At 46.5% G+C, this 16,436-nt stretch overlaps 1 protein-coding gene across 6 annotated transcripts in view; it reads left to right on the forward strand.

Moving 5' to 3' along the window:
• PPP2R5C (protein phosphatase 2 regulatory subunit B'gamma) overlaps positions 1–14,960 on the forward strand; it is a 139,069-nt gene extending 124,109 nt beyond the window's left edge. For 4 of the 6 annotated variants that reach the window (XM_046647710.1, XM_046647715.1, XM_046647712.1 and 1 more), the window contains 3 exons: positions 1,078–1,150; positions 6,579–6,695; positions 12,432–14,960. In XM_046647710.1, the coding sequence (XP_046503666.1) occupies positions 1,078–1,150; positions 6,579–6,695; positions 12,432–12,563 (322 nt within the window). In that variant the 3' untranslated portion in view covers positions 12,564–14,960. The remainder of the gene's footprint in view (positions 1–1,077; positions 1,151–6,578; positions 6,696–12,431) is intronic. The other 2 variants (XM_046647711.1, XM_046647714.1) reach the window with 1 other exon arrangement.
• The last annotated feature ends 1,476 nt before the right edge of the window (positions 14,961–16,436 follow it).

A 16,436-nucleotide genomic window follows, 5' to 3' on the forward strand; every position in this document is an offset into this window, starting at 1 on the left:
GGCAACACGGCAGTGAATAAACCAAGAGTCCTTGCCCTCCCGGGGTTTGTATTCTGCATAGTGTGGAAAGAGAAGGGCAGCGAAGTACACATGAGTGAGACGTAGTGTGTGAGGGACGCTGAGAGAGAAGGCAGGGAAGGGGCGGAGGGGATATGGCAAAGCTTTCTTGAAACTAAACCTTCAATCTGTTGGTCCGTGCTTTCCCCAGCTGACCTACTGTTCACCTATGAAGTATAGGAACACTGGGGCTTTCATGATGGCAAACTGTCTTTCAGAGAACATCAAGGCTTTCTGAAAGGGACCTTAAAGATCATGCAGCACGTTTTTTAGATTTGAAAAAAAAAGTTGGGTCCAAATTAAGTGATTTATTGAAGGTCATGCAACTCATTAGCTGTGGAATCCCACAAGAATCCAGGTCTCCTGGCTCGAAGACACTTTTTGTTGTTGTTCTTGTTGTTTTTGGTGAAGAAGATTCGCCCTGAGCTAACATCCGTGCCAGTCCTCTATTTTTTGTGTGTGGGACGCCTCCACAGCGTGGCTAATGGATGAAGTAGGCCCACACCTGGGGTCCGAACGCACAAACCTGGGCCCCCAAAGCAGAGCACGAATGTTAACCCCTCGGCCGTGGGGCTGGCCCCAAGACTGTGCCTCGTTAGTGTTAGTGTTGGGACACGAGCTCTTCTCACCTTGGTTCTTTTAAGCTGTGGTGTAGTCTGGCTTTTCATGGACCTGTAAGCTTCTCATTCATCTCTGGAAGCTGGTACAGAAGCAACAAAGCAGGATAAAGATGGAGAAATAAGATGTACTTGGATAAGTGTTTTTAAGAACTGGAATTCTTAGGCATGTTAAAACTGTAGCATTTTTTTTTTAATCTTTTACTCCAAGTCTTGGTTGCTTTTTTCATTTTATTTCTCATGTTACGTTCGTTGTGATCCCCACTGTGAAGTATGTGGAGTAAGACCAGAAAGCGACAGAGGAAAAATAGGCGATTGTGTTGCAACCACGTCAGTATCCCCTTAATGTTTTCTTGAATTTGATTCATCTCTGTAACACCAATGACATTTTACTGTTTTTCAGAGAGAAGCTAAAAATGAAAGAACGAGAAGAAGCGTGGGTTAAAATAGAAAATCTAGCCAAAGCAAACCCCCAGGTACTAAAAAAGAGAGTAACATGAAAACATGTAGGGTTTTACGTGAATGTCTTTATAAGATAGGAATGTGGCTGCATCATGGGAGGGGAAGGAAGTTGATTTACTAACATTGTATATGAAAATGTCTGCAATAAAAATACTTCTCAACTTTTGTACAAGTACTTATTTTGCCCCATGAAGTTTTTACCACAGAATTGACATTTTTTTTCCTCTGCTTTTTAAATAAGATGTGAATCTTATGTGAATATACTGTGGTAAAAAGAAAGCCAGGATGCAACCTCTGTTTCGGGCCAAGACTGGACTTTGCTTTCTCTCGCAAATGTCATAGATGCTGTAGCTCAAACGATATTTCCCTTTCTTTCCAATATCAAATTAATTCTAAAAGAAAACAAATGAGATTTGAAATAGATTAAGTGTGAAGTTGATATTCTCTTTCCTAAAGTTAGGTTTCTATAGGCTTAGCCTTTAATCGTTCAAAATTGACCTCTGCCACGTTAGCAACTAACCCTTCTCGCGCCGAGGCTGGGAGGTTCCCGAGTGCCCTGGCAGTGGGCGCTGGTGGCGTGTCTTCTGGAGCTGCCGCGTGGGAGCAGTGACCTCCACAGTGTTAGCCCTGGGTTGACTCCAGGGCGGCCAGGCTCTGGGACCTTGCGTTGTGCTCTTTTGGTGTTCTGTCCACTGGTCCAAAGGATTGGAGCCCTGTCATTGCAGACCTTCCTTCTGATTCTGTGTGTGCCTGTCTGATCTACGGTGCCACTGGCTGAAAATCACATGTGCGAGGCTTGGCCACACTGAAAGTTCCCAGGCTTTCCCCAGATCCCCAGAAAAGATTTTACTTCGTGAGGAGAGCTGCTCAGCTGCCCCTAACCTCCTAAGAGTTTCCAGAAGGTGAACTAGATTATAAGCGATCTTTTTCCTTTGGTGAGAGGCATGCATAGGTAGGCTTTTTAATCTCTGACATTTAATAAAAACGTGATAGATGAATACAAAGTTAAAAGTATACATTTTACCTGTATAACAACATATTGATTTGTATTCCCTTTGATAAAACTGCAGTCAGGAGACTTAAACCATGGGAAAATGGAATGACAGTCTTGAGTATTTGGCCTGATTCCACCTGAAACAAGGAACCAGCTCTTTCCTACCGATATTTACGCATGTTCTTACAAAGAAACACTATTTTAAGATTACTGTGGAACTGTATAGTGCTTCATTTAGGTAGAGAAGCTAGGAGTATCTACTTTAACGAGTAGAATTGATTTTGAAAGTGAGGTTACGGTCCTGACGTTTGTTGTAAAGCGCGGTAAAACCCTCCATCTGGGGCAGGTGTCGGGTGGCCCCGCTCTGCTCTGCCAGCCTGTGCGAAGGGCGGGCTGATGGGTCCCAGGTAGGATTATCAAGCACCCATCACACACACCCAAAATTAACACCCTTGAGAAATACATAAAATACATACAACTCCGAGGGTCTGATGTTATTTATTTTGCCTCGAATATAGAAATAACCTCACAAAGTTGCATAAAGCTTAAATGGAGACGAGCTGGTTGGTTGTATTAACAAACGTGGCCTGGCTTCCCTGCTGTGCTTTGCTGAAATGTGTGTTCTCATTTCCCTTTCTCTGAGCTTTTCCTGAGTTGTCCTGCATTCCATCTCCTCACGTTCCCGTGGCTGCTGTCTTTAGGAGTGTCTCGGGAACAGCACGAGCGGTGTGGGTTTGCCTGCGCTCGCCGCGTCGTGCTGTGGGGACCTCTGACGCTCGAGCCGAGCTGTCCTGGCTCCTCGTGTCTGTGTTGGAACCATCTGTGACAGCAGTGCCGCCCGCATGCTCAGCCCGTGGCTCAGCGTCTCTGAGATGGAAAATCCTCCCGGGCTCGTGTCTCGGAGCTGGGACGCAGCGCCTCAGCACTTGCTTTTCGTTCTCTTGAGAGAAAATCTAAGTTCTAATCACTGCTCGCCATTTATAACAACGACAAAAAGTGAATAATCTTGTGGATAATACAGTTTGTTTCTTATTTCTCTGACAAAAACAGTTGGGCTTTGGATGCTTTGTTCTCCATCTCAAATGCCTGTCTGAGAACTGATTTAGTAGCTTCCCTTCTTAGGGTGGACTTGTTCCCGGCCACGTGCCTGGAAGGCTTCCCAATGCTCACCCTTGTTGTCTCACAACCCAAGGATTCCGTCTACGCGAGGACCTGACAGCCGGCCCCGTTTAGGCCTGTTGGGGTTTGGGAAGGCCAGTGCCTTTAGAATTGTCAGTCTTGTTTGATTTAGCAGTTGTGGCTGCTTCATTGGGATTTTTTTAATGTTGTATATGATTTAATTTTTTCTAATCAGACATATTGAAGATTGCTAACATAAATGTGTTTTTCCTAATCCACCAAAAGAGTCCATATGATATTTTACTACTTAACTTCTCCTGACTTTCATGGAAATCATGTGAAATGAAGACAAGCACTTCTGTGCACATTAACTGTAGCTCTGGCTCAGTGTTTCTGTCCTTCTGCAGTGAGCCAACCAGTGCCCAGGGAGGCCCAGAGTCTGGGGCCTGGCAGTCAGGAGGCCCGGGACCCAGGGCCTGGCAGTCAGGAGGCCCGGGGTCTGGCTGTGAGGAGGCCCTGGACCCGGGGTCTGGCTGTCTGCCTTGGCTTGAGAGACGAGCTTCTGTGGGGGAAATGTTCCTTCCTCCACCCTGTTATGAACTTTAGCCTCAACGAAGGTTTTTGTTCTCATGAGAGTCCTCTCCTGCGCTGCCTGCCTCGTGGCGGAGGTTTGCTGTGAACATTGTCTGGCATCCTTCTTGACAGTCTTCTCTGCCTGGAGCCCCAGCAAGGAGCCAGAGCCTGCACTGCTCTAAGCACGAGCAGTTGGTGGCTTCTGTGGAAAGCACTCCTTTGTCCCCTTGGGGTGGCCACAAGCTGGAATGTTGGTTAAGAAACAACCCTGCACCACTCATGCGTGTTGCAGTTGTCTGTGCTTCTGTCTGTCCCTCCTGGCCATGAACCCCTGGAGGATGAGGTGCTGTGCCATGTCCCCATCTCCCTGCACTGAGCAGGCGGACACGTCACTCAGCAGATGGGTGCCAGCTGTGTGTCCCGAGTCATGGAACTTTGCTGAGATACAAAGATGAGAACAAGACACAGTCCCCAGTTCCGATCTGTGAGGGGAGCCAGATGGAAGCAAAGAATTCAGTTCAGATGGTCAGATCGTAACACACACTTGAGTGAGATGCGAGAGAGGCTGGCGAGAGGCTTGGTCCGTGCCTTTGAAGAGAGACGCTGCGGGTCTGGGATGGCGCAATCGGAGGCCACGGGGGACCTCAGCCCAGTAAGAGTGTGGGCCCTTGGCAGTGGGGCCACCTCTTGGAGTCTCGACTGAGGGGACATTCGCCAGTCTGAGTTCGGGGAAAGGGGCTCAGGTGGAGAGAGAAGAGTGGGGACACCCCGCCTTCAGCACGGGTGGAATATCCGCTCTGGAGGAGGGGCTGGGTATGGTCTGTTTCAGGGACGAAGCTGGAAAGGGGGCAGGAGAATCGGGGATTTTATCCCAAAAAATGTGTGGTGTCCGAGAGTCATAGAGAGCGGAGCAGCCTAGACGGACTTGGGTTTACAAGCTCTTTGTGGCAGCAGCGTGGCGGGCGCACTGGAAGGGGCCGGGCACTCAGGGCTCTTGTGGAAATATGCGGATGGTGGCACTCGGGGGTTGGTGGGAATGGCGGGCAGAGGGCACTGAGGGGGCCTTTGTGCCCATTGAGGTTGAAAGGAGGAGATGGAGCGGAGGACGCGGCCCCAGCGAGTGAGCAGCCCATTTGCAAGGACAGTGTCAGAGGGGCGTGGATGGCGCAGAGCTGAGGACAGAGGCAGACGAGGTGTGATGGAAGCCGCGGCGAACAGGGAGCTGTCGAGGGCGTGGGACACCACAGGAAGTGTGAGGGAGGACCCAGACTGTCGTCCGTCCGTCCGTCCGTCCGAGGGATGGGCAGAGGGGAGAGGAAGCAGGAGAGCTGGTGCGCTGAGGCCAGGGAGGGCACAGTTTCCGGGGTGATGACGTTCAATCCACCACACCACCAAGTGGTCCGGGAGGACAAAGACCAAAAACCAGCTTAGCAGCCAGGAGGTCCCGGCCGAGAGGAGAGGGCCAAGCACAGGCAGGGCTGAGCTGAGGGGACGCTCAGGGTGGGCCGCTCTACCCTGAAGCTCACCTGGCTGGGCCGGGCACAGGGGCTGTGGGGACAGGAGAGCCTCCCGCTGAGGCAGGAGGAGGACGCAAGTGGGTGCGCGTGGGCTGTCGCCAGGGAGTGGGGGGTGCAAGGCAGGACTGCAGGGTTAGGCCCGGCTCCGCACCCTGGCCCTGCGGCCTCAGGCAGGGACCCAACCCTCCTCACTCAGTTCCCCTCCCCTGAAGGGGACCATAGCTCACACTTTACAGGTTTGTCGCAAGACAAATGAAGTACTTGGATCAGCACCGGCTCACAGCAGACACACGTGTGTTTCTTCCGTCCTCGTCCCCACCTCACAGAGAAAGTGGACACCAGACACTCGGAACAGTCAGGCTGTTTCCCGCACCTCAGCTCATTTAACCATCACAACACCCTCTGAGGTGGTCCTGTCCCCATGTCACACTCACAGACACACAAAGGGAGAGGCTTGTGACTGGAGACGCGACTGCAGCTCACACCAGAGCCTGACTTGCCCCAGAGCCCAGGGAGAGTAGGGTTCCAGGGCCGCCCTGTGGGGAACAAGAGAGGGAGCCAATGAGAGACATGTGGGGAGCCAGGGGACCCAGCTTGCACAGCAGATCCTGGACTAGCTGGTGCACCAGTCCTTCCCAGCAGTGCGAGCCACGAGGTTGCAGAGTGGAAGATGTGAGCTGTTGGGCTAATCCAGGCTGTGTAGTTTGGGTGGAGAACAGAGGCTGAGGGTGTAACCAATAATGGGGTTTAAGCAAGTCAGGAAAGTTGTAAGAAACTGAGATACAGGAGTTGCCACAGCGAGGAAATGTGAGTGGACAGGGAAGAGCCGTGGGTGAGCAGTTGCGTGCAGAGATGGGGAGGTTAGCGCTGGCCGTTTCAGCGTGACAGTTGCAGTGACCAAATCCAGGTGTGCCTATCGCGTTGCTCATATGGAGTCACAACACCAAAGGCTACAGGTGTGTCACCTGGCCATCTGTCAGGCCCCGAGGGGTTGAGGAGAGTGAGGAATGGCCTGCTCTGCTCTCCCCACCCAGGCGCGACCCAGATTGTAGGAGGATAAATTGAGTTCCGGTTTCAGAAGGCTGCAGGGGCCACAGCTGCAGGCGTGGACCAGTTTAGCACCCAGCAAATGGGCCTCATCAGGAGAGGGCCCTGGGGGAGGGCGTCGTGGGAAGACGTGCCCCGGCCAGGAGCTCAGACCTGAGCGCTAACAGAGTGACTCCGCGCTTTGCATTGCAGTACACAGTGTATAGTCAAGCGAGCAGCGTGAGCATCCCGGTTGCAATGGAGACAGATGGGCCTTTATTTGAAGATGTGCAGATGCTGAGAAAGACAGTGAACGAAGAGGCTCGCCAGGTAAAAGTGCGCAGGGCCCAGCTGGGTGCGCTCCCCGCAGGTGTGCTTGAGAAATGCGTGTCCTGTCAGCGGGCACCGTGATGTCCGCCAGTGCCTTCTGTGTAAGCTAAAGTTAAAAACTGAATTTTGGCAATCTTACAGGAAACGTTGTATCTATACATCTTTCTGATCAAACTAGTAGAAACAATTTTTAAGGATAAAGTATGTGCCTGAAATTTGTTTGTTTATCTTAACAGTAATAATCCCAATTCTTAACTCTTCTTTAAATGTTAATCAGAAAATCAAAAGCTTCGCAGTGATGTCTTACCACTCTCTCCCCTCTGCGTCCCTCTGACTTCTTCTGGCCCAGGGGCGTCCCCAGTTAGTGTCCACAGCAGGTACCAGCCCCCTGGGCTCGGGACACAAGAGTGGAGTCCTTGTTTTCTCCCCGACAGCAGCACCGTGCTGCCTCCAGCGGCCTGCCGCAGGGCCAGGGCTCTGGGGGGACCCCATGTCACATGCGCGCTCAAGTGGGTTCATCTCCACTGTGGTGGAGACACATCCTTAGCTCACCGCTGACCCAAAGACAGCCTCCTGGGCTGAGGTGGGACTCCTACAGCTCAGGCTTCAGACGAGGGTCCTGCCTGTGTGAGGAGCCTTCTGATGCTGTTTCTCTGAGCTTGCCTCCCTGTTTTCAATTCGTGTAAACTAACGTAGTCTTAACTGAATTTGGGGACACAGGCCTTTCTGGCTTTGAAACTTTACTCCCCTTTGGCCAGTGTAAGAATTCCTAAAGACATCCGGTGCTAAAACCCTGCAATGTAAAAAGTTAGAGTGGCGGAAATTATACTGTATACTGTATGCAGACAGAGCTCAGCTAAACAGAGAGGGTTTGGGTTTTTTCCAGTCTATTTGTTTTTAATTCAAGTAACTTGTGTTCCCCACCTGATGAGACAGGGTCAGGCGTTACCAGGAGCACACGCTCTGGACTGTCTGGGCTGCTCTGGCCCACAGGGCAGCCACAGCCCAGCGTGGCGCTTAGTACGCGACACGTGACCATCAGCACGGAGCTGTGCTGTCAGTCAAAAACACAGGAATTCCCAGGCTTAATATGAAGAAAAGGACATAAAAACATCTCACTTATAATTTTTTATTATTGATTATGTGTTGAAATGATATTATTTTGGACATATTGGGTTAAATAAAAAATATGAAAACTAATTTCATCTGTTGCTTTTTGCCTTTTTAACGTGGCTACTAGAAAACTTGGAATTATATACGTGGCTGGTGTTTTTCAGTCGGAGAGCACTGGTCTCGACTCCTTTCTCATAATGCTGCTGAGGAACAGCACCTGTGCTGACCGTGTCCACGCCGCCTTATCCTGCCTGGCTGGTTGCCAGCTGTAGGCTAAGATAAAAAGCAGGAGAATGCATGCTTCTGTCAGCTCATCAAAACTTGAAAATACTAAAAATACAGTAGAAAAACTCAGTATACCCCTGGGAAACATCAGTAACTCATTTTTTACTTAATCCAGTTGGATTCCATAATTTCCTCACAATTAATATTCTTAGCAATGAATGGATTGAATTAAAAACATGCAAATCCTTATATTTTTCTCTGTGGGGTATTAATTTTTCTACTTCTTGATTTTATTCTTTTTTTTTTTTTTTGAGGAAGTTTAGCTCTGAGCTAACATCCATGCCCATCTTCCTCTACTTTATATGTGGGGTGCCTGTCACAGCATGACTTGCCAAGTGGTGCCATGTCCGCACCGGGGATCCAAACCGGCGAACTCTGGGGCACCGAAGTGGAACGTGCGAACTTAATCGCTGCGCCACCAGGCCGGCCCCTGATTTTATTTTTAACTTGGAATTTGAAGTCACATTTTTGATTACCATCTTGATTAAAGTGTGTTAAAGACACGAGAACTAGCCTTGTCACCTGCAGGCGGTCAGAGATCAGAACCAGTGGCCCTCCTCCCAGTTAGCCAGCCGGGGAATTTGTAACCACGTGAGCATTTTTAGGTGACTTAGGCAGTACAAAGTCGAAAAGGAAATTGGTGGTTTACAGGCCAGTTCTTACACATTAAATATTTTAGGGTTGGAGGATTTTTCTTTTTGGTACATCCTTTGACTTGATAATTAAAGCTAGGAAAAGAATATCCTCTGCCCAAAATGTAATGAACATGTTACATAATTACATAATTTATGGACATATTTATGATTTAGGGCCTATTCTGTGGGAGATCAGAACTTGATCAAGAATGCCAACAGCAAAATAGCATTCTCATCTTGAGTAAACTGCCTTTGAAGGTCGGTTCCTGTATTCATGTGATAACCGGTGCCAAGAAAACCTCCCACTGGTTCCTCTATCCGCTGGCCCTGGGGAGACCACCTACATACACACAGTGGGAGGAGCCAGTCTCTCGTCACCCGCTCGTTTATTCTAAACAATGAACGTGTCAACAGGGCTTTTCCCAGAGAGCTCTTAGCGTGTTTGCTTGCAAGTTTGCTTTCATGACTCCTGAAATTAGATTACGCAGCTGAGTTCTCTGTGTAACTGACATCCTTACAATTAGATCTCTTACCCTTACCTTTAGATTTCCACAGTCACGTTCCTGGGTCGGGAGACTCACTGCCATTAAGACATCAGTTCTGCCCAAATTAACCTACTCTCAATCAGAATCCCAGCAGGCTTTTTTTTTGTTTTAATGACAAGCTGATTCTAAAATTCATATAGAAATGCAAAGGATCTAGAACAGGCAAAACAACTCCAAAAAAGAATAAAATTAGAAGACTAACACCACCCACTTTCAAGACTTCTCATCGACTTCTATGGATCAATTGAGTTTTTCCCCCTCAAATGTCAGCCTATCTAAATGAAGGTATTTATAGTTCAGTCTCTTAGGTATAATATTTAATATGATAGACTCTTAATTTGAAAATGTTTGCAGTCACATTCCTGAAATTCTCAAAAACAGTGTTGTTAAAGCAAAGAGAAGATGCCACGATGCAGGAAAAATTTATGTGCGTGATTTAGAGACCAAATTAACATAAAAAGATAGAGCTAAAGATTAAACTTGGAATATTTTCAATGCCCTTTTAATTTTATCTTCAGCTAATTTTATTTTCCCAAAATCATCCCACATTTCTTTCAAATGATTTGAATGCTGGCTCAGGACGGGACAGATGTGAGACGTAAATGGTAATATTGCAGAAGAGGGGAGGGAAGACCCCAATGCTAGTGGGACACAGTTGGTTGGAATTTGGTGGAGAAATTCAACTATATATTTACCTGTCAGAACCATACCTTGGATTTCTTTTTGAGGAACTTGTATAACCCTGCATAGAACATTCAAAGAAAACTAGTAAGTTTCATGTGAATAACATTTGCATCAGAGACATTTAAAATGTTTACAATTCTCATTTTTAACAGTCAGTCGCAAGAAAAGCAGTGTCAACCTTGCAAATAAGGAAGGTGTAGAAAGACAAAAGGTCGGAAGTGAAGGTATTCGTTACTCAATATGTAGAGTGTATTTAAGGCTTTTATATTCAGGAAAAGAATTGACAAGTCAATGTGTGATGGATGTACATGAAGTATTTTCCCATTTTTCTCCTGTCATTCCAGCTTATGATGATGAAGACAAATCTGGTCCCTTAAGAAAATTTGATTAGTTCTGTCCTAAATTAAGTAGTAGAAACATACACAATTTTGTGTGCCCAAACCCTGGTGTTCATTTACAACTTAAGCTGCAAAACAGAGGCCGTTTCTCTCCGGCTTGTGTCCCCTCAGCAGAGTCTCAGGTCCCCGCATTCTGTGTGTCTCGTCCATCCCACCCGTGGCAGCATGTTCACCAGCACGTCCCCTGCACGAAGTGTTACTCATTCAGGGTGACCATCTGCATGATGTCTCATCCTTTCCTGCCTCCTGTTTTTCTGATTTTTCTCCCCTTGTGGTTTGTGAAAGTATTCTCTGCTTTGCCCCCCAATTGAAAATGCCTATGCAGGAAAGCTCGGATGTGTCCGTCACGCCTTCTGTCCTGTCGGAAGCTCCGGGGTCGTGTTTGTTTTCTCAATTTGCATTTATTGGTTCCAGCTCCCAGGTTTTTGACTGTTGCTTTTTTCTATTAAAATGTTCCTTCTCTTCGGAATGCCTGTCTCAGCAGGGGTTAACATTTCAAGTATCTAGAAGTCTTGGTTGTGTTTTGCTTCCTTTGCTTTGTTTTACAGCTCAACGTGGAACAGACGTAAAATTCGGGGCAGAGTTTCCCCCGGAGATTCTTGTGGGTCGAAGGCCCTCTTGTAAGGACTGGGGCTGACGGTCCCTGGGGACTTGTGGCCCCGCATTCCTGTGGGCGGTTCCCCTGCAGCCACCATACACTCGTTTCCAGGGGAAATCACAATTCCTGCCGCTACCGGGAAGCAAGATTCATGTTCAAATAACACTTCCAGATAGAATCCTAAAATGATGTCACACAAAATTTTCTAAACCTTGATATTCTTGCTGTTTTTGTAGACAAATTTGCGAAGAACCGTGAGAAATATTTAGCTCTGCAGAAATCTGAACTTTTCATGTACGACTTCTGCACGTTCTTGAATTTTTCATTAAAGCAAAGAAAAGTGTACTTTACCTTCCGTACTGAAGTTAGATAACTGGCAACTGACGAGCTGTTACGGTGATGTTCTTTTTGTTGTCAAATGATTGACTTAAAACCCCGTTTTTCTGGTAGATGTTTGTTCGCCACCACAGAAGCCTCTCATTCTCTTAAATGCTGTCTTCCTTTTGATGGAGACACAACAGAAAGGAAGACTCGTTCTGGTCAGTTTCCCAGCCGATGGTCTTCTGCTGCAGACATGGTGTTCAGATGATTCTCATGGCTCACTGTTTTCTTTCAAAAATGCTGATATTAATGCAATGGCCCTGCTTTAAAACGGAATAATTTGTTTAACTATTATTCATGGAAATGGACACTTTTGGTGTGTAAACTCCCCATATGAGGCACCACCCCCCCCCTTTCTTGACAGACACAGTTCTCTAAATCTTCATGCAAAAAAGAGATTTCATTTAATTGGGATTTTTTTTTAGGTAAAATCAAAATTTCCTAAACTTTAAGAAGAGAATGTGATGAAGAAGGGAGTCTTTTATTTCTTAACCTTAATCTCAGGAAATTTTATGTAAATAATTAAATACCATTTTTCTAAGTTCTAGGGGGGATTTTTCCCATACATGGCCCATTTAATACCTCTTTATCTCTTCTCAAATTTGATAGAAGTTTTAGACCTCTTATTGAGTTTAAATCCAGTTTAAATATGTTTGTCATTCATTCTTTTTATTTACCTCCAAAGGAAATGTTGACTTTCTGAAATGCTTCTGTAATGGACAGAGCCGTAAGACAGCTTTGGTGACGTTTTATGAAATAGGAGGGTTTACCATTTATGGGATTTACTAAAACTGGTGAATTTGCAAAGTAGAGGGACTGAGTACTCTGTACACAGCTACACAGGTTAGAAGACCAAAATGCCAGTCCTGCACACACAGCCCTTCCCATGAGTCCTTGGGTTATTTTTAGGAGACGAGACATTTTGGCTGATTGCGGTGATGAGCAGTGGCAGGCCTGCCCGTGCCGAGAGTTTGTAGGGGAGCCTTAGGCTGTGCGCTGCCCGTGGGCCTCACCACTGTGCTTTGAGTTTGACAGAAGTGAGCTCGCTGGTCAGGCAGCTTAGTTTCTAGCCAACGCCACTGCATTTTTAATTCCAGGCCCAGAAAGAACCGAAGAAGGACCGGCCTCTCGTGCGCCGCAAGTCCGAGCTGCCTCAGGACCTCCACACCAAGAGCGCCTTGGAGGCCCACTGCAGAGCCGACGAGCTGCTCTCCCAGGACGGGCGCTAGCCCTGGAGGACCGCGGCAGGCTGCGGACGCCACTCCTGTTCTGGATTCTGTAGAAAATACATACTTTTTGTGCCATACAAATCAGTTACACTCACAGTCAGAGCTTTCTTCGACCCCGTTCTGTAGGCAATAACGTACTTCCGCCTCAGCTCGAGATTAGGAGTTCAAACAATGGTGACTTCTCAGATCCGTGCGCAGAGCCGGGGCCCCTGACCGTGTCCTCCCCACGTCCTCGTGACCCCGGCACAGCCCCAGATAGGATAGTTTCCCAAAATCAGAGCTAAGGAAAGCACCCTGCTCATCTCCATGTTCTCCCCAAACGGAATTTGTGATCATTCAAAATAGGTGGTTCTATGATAATATCAATGTTTTTCAAATCAAAGGAGCACTTTAAAAAAGTACTGCATATTTTTTAAGACTTTAAAACCTTTGAAATTGTTTCCATGTGATTGTTACGCCAGCAGTTTGGGGAGTTTTTTTTAAATCTCACCAAAATGGTTCTTTGCTTTCTTCTAACGCAGCTTACTGGGGACAGTGACGTGAAGGCCCTCAGCCGCTGGTTTTCCCAAGGTGTTCCTTTACTTTGAGGAACGACATGTGCGCCATGTCCTACTCCTTCATGTGTCTCTAAAGCCATATTTCCAAGTCTGTGGTCTGGTACCAGGATTCCAGGAGTGAGTTCACAGGAGAAATTTATTTTCAAAAGAGCCTTCTCTATCTACCTTGACTGGAATTGGAATTTAAAAACGATTTTATCATTTTTTTGTTTGCAGAATTTTTTTCCTCTACTCACACATTCTTGCCCTTTAACAAGGCTCTTGAACTAATAAAATTATAACCTCTAAGAATTGCATGTTTTTAGAAAGTTAGAATGAGATCATTCTGATTAGGTCAGTTCTTGGCCTAATGCAGGCTGCAGCTGCCTTTGGTCAGAACGTAACAAAAGTCACAGTGTACGTGCCGGGCCATGCGTGATGGCCACTGTTGCTGTCACGTGGTGCTCAGCACTCAGAGGAAGCGGCAGTGAGGGTGGCCTCACATGGATCTTTTTCTGGTGACGATGCGCACATGTCAACACCTCCTGCGGAAAAGGCAGTGTCTGAGTTCGCATCAGTCTTCAAATGCTGCTATCTGTTTCACAGACTTCTTGCATGGATTGAGCTTTTTGTTTTCGATGGAATAGCACGAGGAGAAAAACCTTTAAACTTAGTGCTTTGTCTGTTCTTTATTTCTCTCAGGGCGGCCAGTATTTTGACTGACTTATCCTGCTTGAAAGCTCTTGAGACACGCACTGCTATTCTAAACAAGTGGTTCTAGTTTCTTTTGTCTCTGGCGTAAGATTATATAGCTTCATGTTAAATGTCTCGATGCATAAAAGATAAACTGTGGCTTCTTTTAGGATCTGTTGTTCGCTCGAGGTCTCAGGTGTCCGTGGAAGTGTCGCGAAGAGCAGCAGGCCTCGTTCCCGTGTCACGGTGGCATCACTGAAATCCACTGACAGTGTTTAGTTCCTGTGCTTAGAGGAAAGCCGTCTGTGGGGGGGCCGAATTCGCTGACTGCCCCAGCTGAAAGTGGAACAGCCCACTTTGTGAGAAGAAACACTTCCTGAGAAACTTGACAAGTAGCTACCCATTTTACCATTATGAAATTTATAATTTAAAAAAAGTTCAGCTGCCTTCTCCTTTTGAGGGAAAAAGGGTGCTTTTTATTGTATAAAGCAGCGTCTTCTGTATTTTGATATACCATTGTTTGAACTTCCGTCTTTAGCTGATAGATTCTCAGATATCCTTGATTCTGGATGGCCGGTGTGTTTGTGAGAGAGGCATCTGGAAAGACTCTCTTTTGCCCGAGGGAGAAAGCGAAATATCAGTGTTTGGGTGATTGTGTAAAGCTCAGCGTATGAGAACATCTTTTTGTCTAGGTTTTATTTCTGCTCTTTATTGAAGACAAACATTCACCAAAAAGGGACAAAAAAAGTTTTAAGAGAAACTAATTTTCTTTGACAAGAGTATTATTTAATATTTTGGCCTGTTAAAGTTTTCCTGGTTAGGACTCAGACTCCCTGCGCTAATTGTTCGACTTATATATTATTCTCTAGATACACTGTTTGTTCTGTGCAAACTGATCTCAGAAGTACTACACTGAAAATAAACCGGTGACTGTTTCTCTTCATAAAGTTCTGCGTTTGGCATCTTCACTCTTTCCAAAATGTATCCGTACATCAGAAATGTCACTATTCCGAGTGTCTTTTTAGTGTGGCTTTAGTATGGCTTCCTTTTAATATTGTACATACATTGTATCTTTGTTTTATGGTAATAAGTAATAAAAATGTAGACTTCATATTTTGTACAAAATGTCCTATGTACAGAATAAAAAAGTTCATAGAAACAGCAAAAATAGGTAAGTGGCACAATTATTTTTCTTTAGAAAATATCTGTAACTTTATGCTTTAGTGAAATGTTAAGTACCTACATATTTTTTAACATTTTGTAATTCAAAACTTTTTTGTTTTGACATTGTTTATGAAGAGAAACTTCATACACTTGCCATTTAATATGCTCTTTTATCTAATTTTAAAAAACTCTAAAAATGGTGTATTATATGGACTAAATAAAGAACATGTGAATTTTATTGCTCATCATGACACTAAATTTAGCCATGGTGTTGGGCAAGCTGGTTCTGATGATTATCAAGTTACTGTGAGGGTCAGGGAGCCACACCAGGGACACTGGCTGGAAGACGGGGTGGGGCAGGAGCCCCTTGTTCAGCACAGTTGGGGGCCTGCTGTGCTGCCAACCACCAGCCAAGTCTCTTCCGAGTTTTCTATCAGCTCATTTTTTCCTTCACTAATGGAAAAAGTAGAGGCGGCTTTTTATTGGCCACCTCTCAATTTTTGAGTAGGCAAATGTGAACCAGAAGACAATTGATAGAAATGGAACCAGCCCTGTGGCACAGTGGTTAAGTTCACACGCTCCACTTTGGCGGCCCGGGGTTCACAGGTTCGGATCCTGGGTGCGGACCTACGCACCGCTTGTCAAGCCATGCTGTGGCAGGCGTCCCACATATAAAGTAGAGGAAGATGGGCATGGATGTTAGCTCAGGGCCAGTCTTCCTCAGCAAAAAGAGGAGGATTGGCAGTAGTTAGCTCAGGACTAATCTTCCTCAAAAAAAAACATCTAGTCCAGTGGCCTTCACACAGACTTCAGAAGCTATTGCTTTTATGTAAATTTAAATTTTGTAATATTTTAACTACTTAAAAAAATGTTAGGCCAAATTTCAACACTTTGAAGACCACCAACTCATTAGCTTCTGTTCTCTCTCTCGCCACCCAGGGACGCTCCCCTGAGCCTTGGTGTCCAGAGTTTTATTGGGGGTCAATCACATATACATGGCTGACCTCAGTGTCCAGTCCCTCCAGCCCCCAGGGAAACGGGCAGAACAATCCCAGGGCTTGGAGGCAAACTGCCAGGAGCTGGGAGCAAAGGGCAGGCCCCACTCTGGGCAGGGCGTGTCCACGGCACAGCTGTCCTCGCAGAAGAGGAAGTAGGAGCACGGCGAGGCTCGTTAGCTGGCCCAGGCCATGGCAGCGGTTCATATGGGGCCTCTCTGACGCAGACCTCTTCCCACCGCACAGCCACCTGCAAAGAGCGAGAGGGAGGGGCTTCCAGTGAAACTGTGAGACCTGCCTTCCAGTTAACGCGCTTGAGAAAGTAGAGGCTTCTGGAGACCAGGCTAACAATCACCTGCTGAGCAGAAAAAGATCAGACCCGAGAGAAAATGGGCCACTCTCAATAACGCTGGGAGGGAACAATTCAGTACCTTGAAATAGGTAAGGGGTGACGTGTATTTAATAGTAACATTGAATAAATACAG

The sequence above is a fragment of the Equus quagga genome, chromosome 20 (assembly GCF_021613505.1).
Source record: "Equus quagga isolate Etosha38 chromosome 20, UCLA_HA_Equagga_1.0, whole genome shotgun sequence".
NCBI lineage: Eukaryota > Metazoa > Chordata > Mammalia > Perissodactyla > Equidae > Equus > Equus quagga.